The sequence below is a fragment of the Gigantopelta aegis genome, chromosome 10, assembly GCF_016097555.1.
Source record: "Gigantopelta aegis isolate Gae_Host chromosome 10, Gae_host_genome, whole genome shotgun sequence".
Taxonomy (NCBI): Eukaryota; Metazoa; Mollusca; class Gastropoda; order Neomphalida; family Peltospiridae; genus Gigantopelta; species Gigantopelta aegis.
Genome location: NC_054708.1, coordinates 80,945,078 through 80,960,450, shown reverse-complemented (window position 1 = coordinate 80,960,450; position 15,373 = coordinate 80,945,078). Strand labels below are relative to the sequence as shown.

Genomic DNA, 15,373 nt, shown 5'->3' with positions numbered 1-15,373 from the left:
TAAAGAAAATTAACATACATATGTATAGACATTAATTATTTGGCCCAAACGAAACCGACATTGATGAGTATACTTAGGATCAATTCATTATGGAGTTAACCGTACACTTATTATTGTCGTGTTAAATATGATCATTTTAAAACACAGAAGCGGTCTAAGTAACATAATTTAGAAGATAATCAAAATAATGGAGTATGCTAATTCTGTCAATGGAAAACAAATGAGTTCCGCTGCAGGTCACGACTTCATGCAGTGAATACAAGGCGTGGATTAGGTGTACATATATAAAACCTTCCCGTAACATGGTGACGTCATTGAAAATAAATATACTTAGAACACTTCTGAGTGATTGATTTATTATATTTATTTTATTTTTATCCCTCTGGTGTTGTTTCATTATACAGCAAAACATTATACACAAATATGACATGTATGACAAGATTAATATCCACATGAGTCGAATCTTTGTAAATGAACACAAAACAAAGGTTAAAATACAAACACGTTTATATGACTGTTACACACGAGAAACAGACAATTATATTATTATATGTCGAACTTGTATAACACGGAAGCATTTCAAACCACCAATATACATTTGTGTGACTGTAAAGTATCCACATATTATGATGAATCTGGGTAATTTGAGAAAAACACTAAAGAAAGTAAAACCCCAAATACATTTGTGGGGCTGTTTTTTTTATTGAAGCTATGTAAATTATCACAAAACAATTGACACGACATACATACTGTCATGTTGGTATGACTGTTAAACATGATAAATGTCCACATATGTTGAATTTGTGTAACTTAACCCAAAAATTACACCACATACACGTTTGTGTGACATGTGTGTCAGGTATTATATGCGCGTTACATAGATACATGCGTAAACACAACGTAATAAATTAATTATAAGCGTGTCCTTGATTAAGAATTTAACAAATATATTTTAGCTTAGCTTTTCAGAACATATACTCTTTTCTGTGGAATATATATACTTCGTGATCTAATAATTTATTCCAAATTAATTACGTAGATTTTATATTCAAATGTTCTTAAACAACAGCAACAACAAACAAAAAGAAAAACACAGACTTTATTGTTAACCTTGTTTTTGAGGATTTGTAATGAAATAAAATACTACATTGTTGTCCGTTAGATACCATTTACCTTGCAGTTCATTGTTTAAAATCATATACAACTCGCTTTCGATCGTTAGATACACTTTGAAACAACCCGTAAGATAAATGGTATCTAACGGCCACTCATGTATTATTATTTTTTATATTTCCAACTTAACACGTTAATTCTTGTAACAAAATAAGAACTAACTTAGTATTTACACTGTAGGCTGCTTTTACTCTCTAAATTTAACCATTATTTTTCACTAAATACTAAATCAACAACAAATCACAACAAACACAGCTATATCATCGAAAAAAAATGAAGCAATTTTTCATTTGATATATAATACACTTAGTACAGCACAGGCGCTCATGTAATAACATGTTTAGATAACATGTTAGAACTGTCAGTTATTTCATGCATTATCACGTCCACCAGTTTTATATTTTAAAAAATGAACGTATGTAAAGTCCCCATAATTTGAACACCTTCCTTTTGTATAGTTAAATTCTTCATGTTCAAACTACACACTGAAAAACACAGCTAAAGACCACGAAAGACTTTGACAGCTTAATAATATAGAGTTCTCGCCCTTGACATGGGACCAAAATAGATCCGCGAGCAGTGTAGGCTTCTCTCCTGACGTCATCAGTGCATTTGTCTATTTCATTGACGAGCCGGGGATTTCTCTTCGCCTGTGTGAGTATATAACTGTTAATATCTCGCGAACCCATGCTCGAAATTCAACCGAATTTTAACTGTTCACAGGAATTATGACGGGGAAAACGACTATTGCGTCAGATTTTTGTTTCAACCCCGGGGGTCGGCTGTAGAAGGGACCACACCCACTGTACAATACGAGCACAGCTGACCCATTTCCTCTATACAAGTATACTAGTAGTTCATAGTTTGGAGGCAGTTACTCCGAAGACAGTCAAGTTCAAATTCTATGGCGATCAAGTTCGGCGAGAGGGATTTTAATACACGTGCGTTCTAAAGTGATATATGTATGTGTTTATATTGTTCATTCTCGTGCAGCAGACTTCTTGATAATGGATACATATACTGGATATTGTGTTGTGGTGGTTCGTTTGTGTGTGATATAATTTTTTTTAATAAATAATAAAAACTTTGAGCGGCGCGTGTGTGGTGTCAGTGTCGGGCGGAGGACGGACAAACAGACGGACGGAATGAGTGTGCCGGTGTGTCGGAGGGGTAGAAGCTCGGGCACATTCTGTCACTCGTCCCAACTGGCGACATGAGCGAGCCGCCGCTGGGAGGTCACGAATGTGGAACTACACTCCGCCACTCCCCTATGCCGATTTCTGATTATAATGTGTTCAAATGTTCCCACTATTCGAAAGCGCCGCGTGCCAGTCACCCTACTGCTAGTGATAACCTGTCTGCTACCCGTGACGTCATCGCTACCTCTCTCCCAGTTCTTCCCGTTCAATACCACGTACGGAGACCAGTCTACCAAAGCGACGGACGACGGGGGGTCGGGCAAAATCCAACTCAATATCAGCTTCCCGTTCTTCAACAAGAGTCATAATAAATTATTTGTAAGTATACCACATGAATATCTTATATAATATATATATATATATATATATATATATATATATATATATATATATATATATATAAAATGTTGCGTTATTCATTTTCAGGACACACAAGTTCCAAGTAGAATTAAAGAAACCCAAATATATGCTTTGCATTTTATTTTTCAACAAGAGTCATAATCAGTTATATATGAATATATTACAGGAATATTTTCTATAATAAATTATGATTACGTATATCTCATTTTCAGACTTACGATCCACGTGTAAAATTAAAGTAATTAAACACAAATAAATAAATAAATATTCATGTAAACACATGTCTCTCTGTCTCTGTCTGTCTCTCTCTCTCTCTCTCTCTCTCTCTCTCTCTCTCTCTCTCTCTCTCTCTCTCTCTCTCTCTCTCTCTCTCTCTCTGTGTGTGTGTGTATAATTTTTCAACAAATCGTTTTAAATAATCTGTGCATATACCGTACAAATATGTCATATAATACTGCACGTGTCATTTTCAGAACCCCGTGTAGATTCTAAAGTGATATAAATTTATATTTAACATTTAACAAGCCATAAATAAAAATTTTTTTAAATTGTGTGTGTGTGTGCTCTAGTGCTGTCGTTAAACAAAACGAATTCAACATATACTAAACAGATTGGTTATCCTCTAGTCGCATCCTACGTATTTGTGAGAATGCCACATACAGAGCATGATCATAGGGTCAGAGCCTGGTACTAGTAGAGGACTCTCAAGTTACTGGTGTTATATATGTGACACCAAGACGTGAACACCACGCAGATATCACCCACTATACTGGACATCACGTTTCTTTTTCAGTAAATTCATCTCGACCCCTTGCACAGTTATACGGCACTGACCCTAGTTGTTAGATAGTACAAGATAATTTCCACTATTAAAGCTTTTTATCAGTAACGTAAGTCACACAAGTTTTTATTAACAACTGATAATGTATAACATGAATATTATTGTTGATTAAATACTAGAATCTGTTTTAGCATCACCCCCCCCCCCCCTCCCCATAATCGCCGATGTAGTAATAATAGCATGCATATACACTTTCCACTTGCCACCAGTCATGGCAAATTACCACTTATACCATACTTCATACGAGTAGCATCTGTTATACGGCAGTCTTGTGTTTCAGCGAAGCCCACTGAATATTTCATCCTAAGACCATAGAAATATGAACTCTCTATTTTCATCAGTTAGAAACAGTTATATTAGAGTATTATGAGTATATTATATACAAACACGGCCTTTAGAACACGTAATCCTAATAACATGGACGTAAATAATTTTTTCTTTCAATTTTTCAATAAGTCAGAGTAAGTAAGTTATTTGTTATTTGTGTGTATCACATTAATATGACCTATTGTTATAGGTGAGTTTTATATTTTAGAAAATTTAAATGAATTCGTAATTTTACCACCACACGAACATAATATTCCAGTTTTCAATAAAGCAGAAATTATTAGTGACTATATGTAACATGAATATGGTTAAATAAACGTCAATTTTACCTTTCAACAACAAAAACAACAAAGACAACAAAAATAACAACCGCAGCAGCAACATAAAATAAAAAACAAAAACAAAGCAGAAACATATCAAATAAAATAAACACAAAAATCGATTAGCTGGTTACTAATATTTTTATTATTATTATTTTTTAAATTAATTAACTTTTTTATTTTATCATTTATTTATTTATTTCAAAAGAGCCACGCCAGGATGTTTGTAAGTACAATAATATCAACAAACACAAGTATTTAAGCTTTTTTAAAAAAAACCACCAAGTTTAAAGCAGTTGTGAGCAAAGTGCGGTATTTTGTCTGTTATCTGTATCTTACCTGTAATTAGTAATCACATTTTAGTTTTTACAAAGAGCCTCGCATTAATTAAGACGAGGATTCGCATCATTAAATCTACCAACGGGCATTATTGATTTCGTAAGACTCACAGAAATATAGCATTATAATATATTATTATTATAGAAGAAAGAAAAAAGTAGACAAACTGAAAAAGAAAATAGAGAAATGAAATTGAATTGTAAATATAAAGAATAAGTCAGCCAACAAGAGAATTATTATTTTGTTATTCGGGTGTAATATTAATCCACCACTCGACTCTTTGGTGCAGAAATTAACACCGTAAATAGATGGAAGTATAAGCAAAATACTTTCCTTTCGATAAAAGTTCCGAGTGTAAAGTAATAATATCACGAAATTTATTGAAGCATATTCCATTTAAATCTTCATGACATTTTAATTAATTGGGGGGGGGGGGGGGGATATAATTAAAGTTATCCGCCCACCCTATCAACGTAATAATGAGCCTCTTACAAAAGTACGCGTTTATAACAAAAATAGTTATTTTTAGAATAACTATTAATGCTAGTTAATGATAACATAATACAAACATTGTTTTTGTAATACTGGTATGCTAATGTCGGAATGTGAAATTAGAAGAAAATTACTATTATTCTGCATACTGTGATGTTTCTTTGTGTGCACTTGTCAGTAGCACTGCCATTATTAGTATCTGTACTGACATAGCACTTCGTTACCACTTTATTGTAGTAGGTCCCCTTACCAATGACATATACAAGACTTTACACTGGGTAGGGATACGTGAAATTATGTATAACGACATGGAGGAAATTCTAAATCTCGACACTCTTAACACCGGATCCTGTCTAACTCGAATAAATATTAGGTCCCCGGCGTGATCCGGTTTAGACAGGTTTCACAGTAGAATGAGATTGGGTAATGCCCCGCTGAAATAAATGGAGTGTTCTGGCTCTCTAATCCCATGGAATTAACTAGGGGTGGCCTCTCCTGTCCCATTTCCTAGGATTAGTTAGGGGTAGCCCCTTCCGCACCCTCTTCGGATTATGCCAGTCCCTTCCGCACAAACCCCCGACTACGCAAGTGCCAGAATTTTCTTACCTTGATCTGCAGCTATATAAAGTTAAAAAAGCTCCGGGTACATAATGTGCTGGGGTTTCGATGAACACATTCCTTTCTTCTATTCTGATCTTCACACTGATTACTATTCATGTTTTATCGCGAGTATCACATTTGTAGACAATAAAATCACAAAGTATATACTGCTGAGATTCGAACTACCAGCACGGATTCGCAGGGACCAGTACCCATGACGTTAACCATTCGGCCAACTCGTATAACAATCCAGTTTTTCTGATCTGGTGCGGAGGTTAATAATCGTATAAAATATATAAATCATGGAAACATCATGCCTCGGGAAACGTTATGTAACACCTGTGCAGATTTAAACGTAATATTTTTATCATTATGTTCTTTTTATCCTTTCCCGAATCACCGATTGCAGATAAGAGACATTATACAACAAGCATAAAAACAACTCTCATTCATAGCTTCACCCAGCTATTTGCCCTTTCAGAGCAGACACAAAACAGAAACAAAACAGCAGCAGTATCAACATCATTAACAATAATTCCATCAGCGACAGCAGCATCATCAAATACAACTGCATTTAAAACAAAACAAACAAGCAACAATCGCAGATCATGACATCTTCAACAACATCATCAACAGGAGTAGCAATATTGCGGGAACTATAACAGCAGCAGCAGCAGCAGCAGCAGCAGCAGCAGCAGCAAGATCAACATCATTAACATCATTAATTCGACATTATTATCAGCGACAGTGACAACATGATATAGCTACATTAACCCCCCCACCCCCCACCCCAAAACAAAGAGCAACAACAAATCATGATATCAACCACATCATCAGCAGGAGTAGCAATGTTACGGTAACTATAACCACATCAGTAGCAGGAACAACAACAATAAATTTGCTACATTTAAAAAAAATACTTTTGAAAAGAAATAAGGGATCACATAAATAGTAACAGTAAAGAATAACTGCAACTAAAACCCTCAATCCACAGTATCAGGAAGTTAACAGTGTTACTGACACCCAGTCCCACATTACTGACATTCAGTCCCACAGTACTGACATCCAGTCCCACGTTACTGACATCCAGTCCCACATTAGTGACATCCAGTCCCACATTACCGACATCCAGACCCACATTACCGACATTCAGTCTCACACTATCGACATCCAGTCTCACATTACTGACATTCAGTCCCACATTACTGACATTCAATCATTACTGACATTCAGTCCCACATTACTGAAATTAAGTCTCACATTACTGAAATTCAGTCCCACATTACTGACATTCAGTCATTACCGACATTCAGTCCCACATTACTGAAATTAAGTCTCACATTACTGAAATTCAGTCCCACATTACTGACAATCAGTCCCACATAACTGAAATTCAGACCCACATTACTGACATCCAGTCCCACATTACCGACATTCAGTCCCACATTAGTGACATTCAGACCCACATTACCGACATTCAGACCCACATTACCGACATTCAGTCTCACATTACTGACATTCAGTCCCACATTACTGACATTCAGTCATTACTGACATTCAGTATCACATAACTGACATTCATACCCACATTACTGACATCCAGTCCCACATTACCGACATTCAGTCCCACATTAGTGACATTCAGTCCCACATTACTGACATCCAATCCCACATTACTGACATTCAGTCATTACCGACATTCAGTCCCACATTACTGACATCCAGTCCCACATTACCGACATTCAGTCCCACATTACTGACATTCAGTCCCACATTACTGATATTCAGTCCCACATTACTGACACTCGGTCCCACATTACTGACACAGTCCCACATTACTGACATTCAGTCCCACATTACTGACATTCACACCCACATTACTTACATTTAATCCGACCTCACATCTCTGTGTGTTATACAGACATTGCTATGCTATTAGTAATAAATTGTATCTATAATACCAAGTATTCCTATATTTCTTTCTATTAGATTATATCTGAAAACCACTCTGTTCAAAATTGGTTCACTAAATTCAAGTGTAAGATAAAATTGGAGCACGTTTCGTTTAGCTTTAGTAGGACTATAGAACACGAATGTTCTATTATCATGTTTCTGTGTCCAGGATAAACGAGTTTGTTAAATAATATATCATACGTTGAAGTGATAAATGACCTAACAGATGGCAAAACCAACAGACATTAATTTAAAGGTTATCATTAAGCCGAGTCCTTGTGAATCAGTGTGGCGGTTTCGACTGAGCCCCACTCCTTTCTCATACATAGCGGGCGTCAGTCTACGACTTTAGGGCTCGGTCACACATGCTTATGATATTACTGTACAGAAAAACTCCACCAGCTAAACTCAAGGCTGTAGGAATCGGTAATATTTGGCCTCATTTTAAAATTTAATAATAAATACAATAACTAAATAAATAAATAGATAAATAGGCATTCTAAGAATACTGCTAAAGCAATACATGTCCCCTACCCAGCCCAACAAATCTTCATACCTCCTATATTCAACGGCCATCACTCTGTAACAAATGGAGAAGTTAAAAGCTGAAAGTTAAACTTGATCTGTAATAGTATGCGATAAAGTTATATACAAAATTTCATCTCAATAATAATATTCAGGCATTGCAAACACAAAAAAGTCCAGAAAACAAATTTCCATATTTCCTAAGTTCAAGGGCCATAACTCTGTCAAAAATGAGTAAATTGCCATAAAGGTCAAAATTTCAGCTCAATTTCTGAAAGCATTGTGAACAAAACATCCGGTAAACTATGTGGGATAGACAAACAGACTTAAGGACGGAAAGGAAATAAACAAATAAAATAAATAAATATATATATGTTAATTTACCAACAATGTATAAACAAATAAAATCCGACCCCCACATACTGCATGGTGTCATTAATCCTGCTCAAACTATAACGTTGTCATTGAAAGACATGTTTTATTTAACGACGCACTCAACACATTTTATTAACGGTTATATGGCGTCAGACATATGGTTAAGGACCACACATATTGAGAGAGGAAACCCTCTGTCGCCACTTCATGGGCTACTCTTTCCGATTAGCAGCAAGTGATCTTTTATATGCACCATCCCACAGACAGGGTAGTACATACCACGGCCTTTGATATACCAGCCGTGTTGCACTGGCTGGAACGAGAAATAGCCCATTGGACATACCGACGGGGATCGATCCCACACCGACGGCGCATCGAGCGAACGCTGTACCTCCCGCCCCAAGCTGTCATTGAAACATAATTCTCGGTTTTAAAATACCCAGAATACAGCGTCTATTAAAAGCAAATACTAGAGGGCCATTCTCTCACATATTCCACGAGTCAAAATACGCCTTATCAGTAAGTTTAGGCGTATAAAGTAAACGCACCTCCCTCAGCAGCAGCAACACCCAACCCAACCCCCCAAACAACAATAACAAAAAAACAAACAACAACAAAAACAGAAGAAAGAAAACAACGTTTTAATGACGTACCTAGCAATATAATTGAAACAAAACAGCTGTAAGTGACGGCATCACGTGATTATCATCGATATTTATATACGTCTGTAGCTGTTAATATACGGGAATAACGTCATATGTTGATTTGACTAACACTTGTCTCGGGATATCTAAAGGAGCGGGGATGTGGGTCGGATATAGCGTCTGGGGGGGGGGGGGGGGCACACTTTAACACGGGGAAGGATAGGTGTGTTTTTGCATACCTAGCAACAAATAAGGAAGAAAAAAAGAAAGGGATATGTCTGTTTAACGATACCTGAGCACATTTTAAACTACTACATGTAGTATATACAGCTGTTTGGTATCTACCATATGGTTATTTCGACATTTTGTCGATATGATAAAGAGAGGAAACCGGTATTCGCCACAGAGACTACTAACGATCAAAGCAATATGGAAGGCAAGACAGACGTACAGACACATGGTTTATTAAGTCTCATCGCAGTTTGATTGAAAACATGTGTTATTGCATATAATATACAAAAGGATTGGGCACACGTTATCCAACTTACGAGGCCCTGTCACCGCCGTTATAAACATACAACAGTAAATACAATTTAAAAATCTAAAGTAGAACTGATCCACTCCATAAGGAGTTATTAGAGACTATATTAAAAATAATCGAAACATATAAATATAGCATTAACTCGTGTAACAGAAAATAAAATACACTACTAACTCTACTCAATTATATACAAAACTATTGATATCTAGAACTATTCTATAGACAAAGCAGTACACATCACGGCCTTAGATGTACCGGTTGGGACGGGAAAACCACCCAAGACCACTGGGAACGAACGATCCTCTGACCCATCGTAGTTGAGCTCAATCCCACCCGTCACCATATTGTACTGTTAGAGGTGTCTCACCACTATTGTTTTTACATAGGCGACCATACAAACGTTAGGCTATGTAGCAAATAGACCGGGTAAAAAAATGTTTACCTTTCTACTTTAGAGGGAAAGAGTAGCCTGTTACCGTGTTACGTCATCCTACTACCTGGAGTTTGAAATATAACCACTCTTCACTTTGAGAGGTCAGAAAAGGAAAAGGAAAGCACTTCTCACATTAATGGGACACACCCTAGTTTCTATACATTATAGCACATTTTTCACTATTAGAGCCGTTTATGATCACTGAAATAAAACATTACTTATATTTTATTCTTTAGACACTATGTGTTATGACATTTAGTTCTAGATGCAGGAGTGAACCCTGTTTTTACACCATAATAATGATGGCAGGTGGAACCCATTTTAACACTGAATAACGTAGCAATCAAATCAGTTCTGGTTCCAACAAACTAAAACAAAGAAAAGATGCACTACACGCCACCCATTGGTTGGAATTGTGGTATGACACCTAGAGTACTCTTACAATGTTCTGTTCCTTTCTGTTCAACTCATATCTCGAACTTCCCAATCCAGCTCTAGACCAGTAACCGATAAAGAGCCTCTTTTTAAAGTTTTAAATTCGACCTTGCTGTCCTCAAAAGTTTCCGTCAATACTGACCACGCGTTAATGTAGACCTGAACTCAAATAGTCTTGACTTTCATGCCACACAGCAATAATAAATATGTCGTAAAATACGAATATTAATTTTGTTAACACGTTTCGTCTTCCCAGTTCTGTCTTAGATTTGTTCAATAATGAAAATAGGTTCAGGTCTTAATTTCAAAATACATCCCCCTGGTCCCCCCCCCCCCTTGGATCCGCCCATGACTGTACTAATATTACTTTTAGAGTAACAAATATTTGAATCCAGTGCAAAAAAGAAAATGGCGGCGATACAATGAACTTTTGTTTTTTCAATGTTTAGATTTTATAACTTCAATAAAGTTACATCGGTAAGCTGAAAATAAAAATAAATAGAAAATAATCTTGAAATGTTTCTTGATAAGGAACAGGATGCGGGCATATAAAATAAATATTCATATTGGTAATTTATGGCCATAAATGTATTAAATAAAATAGATTTTTATTTTTTTTCAATAAAACAATTAGTGAGTGAGTGAATGAGTGAATGAATGAATGAATAAATAAATATGACACCTCGTGTTTTTGTAGCTAGCATAAGATGTACGTGGAGTAACATCAGTTTTATTTTAGTGTTGCACAACGTAGTTTTAATTAGTGTCATTGGTTATATAATTATTTTTGTTGTTGTTGTTGGTGGTGGTGGTGGTGGTTGTAACTGGTGTTGTTATCAAGATATAACTGGCAGTTCTCTAACGTCACATTTCTCTCGCGTGGTTGCTGAAATCGTCTTTGTTCTTGTTCATAATAATTGGCACAATTAGTCGCAAGTGACAGATGCAAGTCTATGCCGTATTTCGGCACGATTGCGATTACGTCATGGCCGATATCGCAAAACATGTCTGAAATTCCTCGGCTGGCTGCTCGGCTCACATCGCTGTTGGATGGTTAGCCACATACGCCAGTTCTCACCTCCTGCGTACGTAAAACTTTCACCCCGACTCAATGCGCACCAGCAGCCTACCTCATAGTAACGTAACACCACTCACTCGCAGAACAGCACTTGCAGCTGTTTCACAAATTATTACCAGGGCAAAGAAGGGTGGATGGGTGGGGCAGTAGGGATTCGTTGAGGCAAAAACATTTTTTTTTTTTTACAGTATAATAATTAATATTGAGCAAATTATATAGGTGTCCATGGAAAATGTGGACAAAAGGGTCGATTAGGCTGATGTTAGATACCCCATTCCAGGTTCAGACCACGCTACGCCCCTGGGGTGGTTTGGGTTTTGTTTGTTCATTATATTGGGGTTTTGTGCGTTTAATTTTGTATTATTATTATTATTATTAATTAATATATATATATTATATATATATATATATATATATATATATATATATATATATATATATATATCTTACATGTTCAGTGCAATCAAAGTTTGTGATATTTTGCAAATTAGATGTAAATTAATCGATGTCACGGCACTAGGTTTATTGACATTTAAGCAAACGTACTTGTGTGACACTCCATATATGACGTATGCATTCATAGTCATCGAATAAAAACATTTCAATGGCAATTTGACCCAATTTGTCCAGCGTTCAGAAAACAAAAAAACGTTAAGCCCTACTTTGTTTTGATGTAAGGACATCCAAAATGACGTCATTCGAGTTTGACGTCATTTCCATTCAAAAATACACCGCGCCACATATTCTTACGTCATTTGAATATCTAGTAATGGCGGACTGGAATTAAAGTTGCGTGTACAGTTTACAAAAACACGTTGTATTAAGCTTGAGATTATATGATAAAGAGATTATTTTAATATTTTTTAATTTTTTAAAATTTTTATTTTAAAGCCAGAGGCTCGCATTATACAATTTTTATTCCTAATATATGATATTGACGATACCGAAACACACTGGTAATAACCTCTCTTTACATATATATATATATATATATATATATATATATATATATATACACACACACACGGGTGCGCATGATATAAAACGTGAAATTACACACACACACACACACACACACACACACACACACACACACAATAAAAACAACAACCCCAAAACACAAAAAAACAAAACACAAAAAAACACCCAACATTTTTATTGTCTATTTACCGCACCCGTTTCTAAATATAAACAAGTTTAACACGTGCTTTCAATTCAAATTATGAAATATTTTTATCTGGACGACTGAGCATGCTGTATATAAACGAGGAAGATATAATGTTTTTCAATGTTCTGGGTTTCGAAAGAAATGAATCGCATCATCACGTCTTTATATTTCAACACGCGAACTTTATAGTTTTGTTTGAAATGGCCATTGTTAAAGGCATACTGTCACGGATTTAAGGACCGTATTTTTCTAAAAATAGATAATGAATAAAAATTACATTAATTGTTGGAAACCAAATTTAGCTATTGCATCACCTTAACTGAACCATGATGGAGTGAAATCCATGTCAACCCTCTCGGCAATTTTAGTGAATTATGGACCACTGCCATAATTCAATTATTTTTACAAAATGTCATTAATAAATGGGAGTATGGTGGTTATGAAGATGGTTGAATAAAGTACATTTAGGGACAAATCAAATAATTTTTGTTTAGGTAATACTTTGTTAGACCATTAAATAGGTCAGTGGTCTGTGACAATATGCCTTTAAGCGTAAATTGCGAATTTGTGACGAGCGTTAGAGCACAAAGATAGATGGATATAGGCTTGACAATTTATCTTTTATTATTATTATTTTATTTACGAGACACACATAATATTACAGGGGCAAAGGTTCGGCCTATTTTTCTTTTTAACATACACATTTAAAAAAAAAAAAAATGTTTTTTTTTTTTTTTTTTTTTTACAAGATACACACATATCACCAAGCTTTAGACATAAGATAACGCAAACGTAGATGATAGGGAGATAGCCCTGAAGTATTTTTGGTTCGGCACTTGACCGCAGACGGCCACGCTTTCTGTCCGTTGCGCCATCCTAATATTCTCCGAGCCCGGGGTATACGTAACCTGTAATGACTGTTGTGTAGATTTTTACAGGGACACACCCATATCTACATTATTGCACCTGTTCAGTAGCTGAAACCCTAAACGTGTTCAGGAGGGCGATCACTCGCTACACTGGTTTTTGCGCCTAATGTTACTGTTAGATGAATGATATAATAAGACGATTGTACCAGTCAAACAGATCGCGAGCTCTCAACCCCCTAAACAAGACTGTGATGTGTGTGGCCGTTAAAAGCAATCCCTCCTCCATCGGCGTGTCTCTGAATCCTAATCTTTACCCCAACCTCTCCGCTCTATCTCACGTCTCTCTCTCTCTCTCTCTCTCTCTCTCTCTCTCTCTCTCTCTCTCTCTCTCTCTCTCTCTCCCACTTTCTCCCTATCTCTTTTACTTCCCTCTCACTCACTCCCTCTGACTATCTTTCGTTCTTGCACTCAATGTTTCTTTCTTCTCTTCCTCTTTCCCTCTCCCTCATTTTATTTCATTTCAACTTATTTTCTTGCTTTTATCCAATTAAGGTTCAAGCACGTTGTCCTGGGCACACACCTCAGCTATCCGGGCTGTCTGCCCAGGACAGTGGGTTAGTTGTTAGTTGGTTAGTGGTTAGTAAGAAAAGGATGTAGTGATCTTACACCTACCCATTGAACCCTTAATGGGGCCGGTACCGGGCTGCGAACCCTGTACCTAGCTGCCTGTAGTCCGATGGGTTAACCTCTGCGCCATCGAGGCCGGTCCTCTCCCTCAATGTGCTCTTATGTCATCATTAAACAAAAGAAGCTTATATCCTGCAAAATTGTGAATATAATCTATATATCAAAAAAGGGCGTAAATGTGTTAATGCACTTCCACATTGACTGATACTGGCAATTACAGGATTTCAGATTATTTACGGTTTGCCGCTGTGTGTATTTTGCCGTCTGCTCCCAGTACTCAAGTACCAGCAGCAAGGGCGTGGCGCGTTTTAGGCAACTAGCGTAATTAATGTGTAGGTCTACAGCTCCGTCGCGCATCTGCTATTGTTACAGCGGTAAATTGAAAAACGCCCATATCTCTCACTCTACATTGATGTTCACTTTAGGTGTACAATGTAAATATGGCCTACTTCTAGTCAAGTTGCCTGAAGCCCCCAAAATGTTAATATTCTATATTTCTGTGAAGTTGTATTTTGTGTTCAGTAGTGTGCCAATTTGCATGAATGCGCAGGTAATAAATTTGTTTTCCATTGTTTAAAAATGACAAACATGATTATAGTGTACAGATGACAGTTTAACAAAATATGCGCCAAGAACTTTTAGGAGAAAATGTAACAACCTTTGCTTTATTATTTTATAATGCTATATTGGAAAACCTTTATTGTGTCCTTATAGAAAACAATTTAATTAAAATTAGCTCCACTATTACATGTGGATCTAAAGACAGCCAGTTGGAGCTCATGTCCACCAATCAAAACCTTACTTGCAGAATCCTGCCAGTGATTTAAAAATAATTTGAAAACATTCCGAATTATCCTGAGGGTATACGACATGTTTCGTGTGAATTACGAATGCCTTAAAACATGTTTTATTTTATAAAATAAATAATTTGTAATGTAAAACTGAAGACTGATTTAGTTAGGTTTTTTTTTAAAAATAAATAAATAATTTTTAATGTAAAATTGAAGACTGATA

The 15,373-nt window shown here is 36.1% G+C and overlaps 1 protein-coding gene across 1 annotated transcript in view; it reads left to right on the top strand.

The window, feature by feature from the left end:
- Positions 1-1,774: 1,774 nt before the first annotated feature.
- The window catches only part of LOC121384568 (sushi domain-containing protein 2-like), a 79,250-nt gene continuing 65,651 nt past the window's right edge, over positions 1,775-15,373 (top strand). The window contains exon 1 of the mRNA XM_041515023.1: positions 1,775-2,690. Within this exon, the coding sequence (XP_041370957.1) occupies positions 2,463-2,690 (228 nt within the window). The 5' untranslated portion in view covers positions 1,775-2,462. The remainder of the gene's footprint in view (positions 2,691-15,373) is intronic.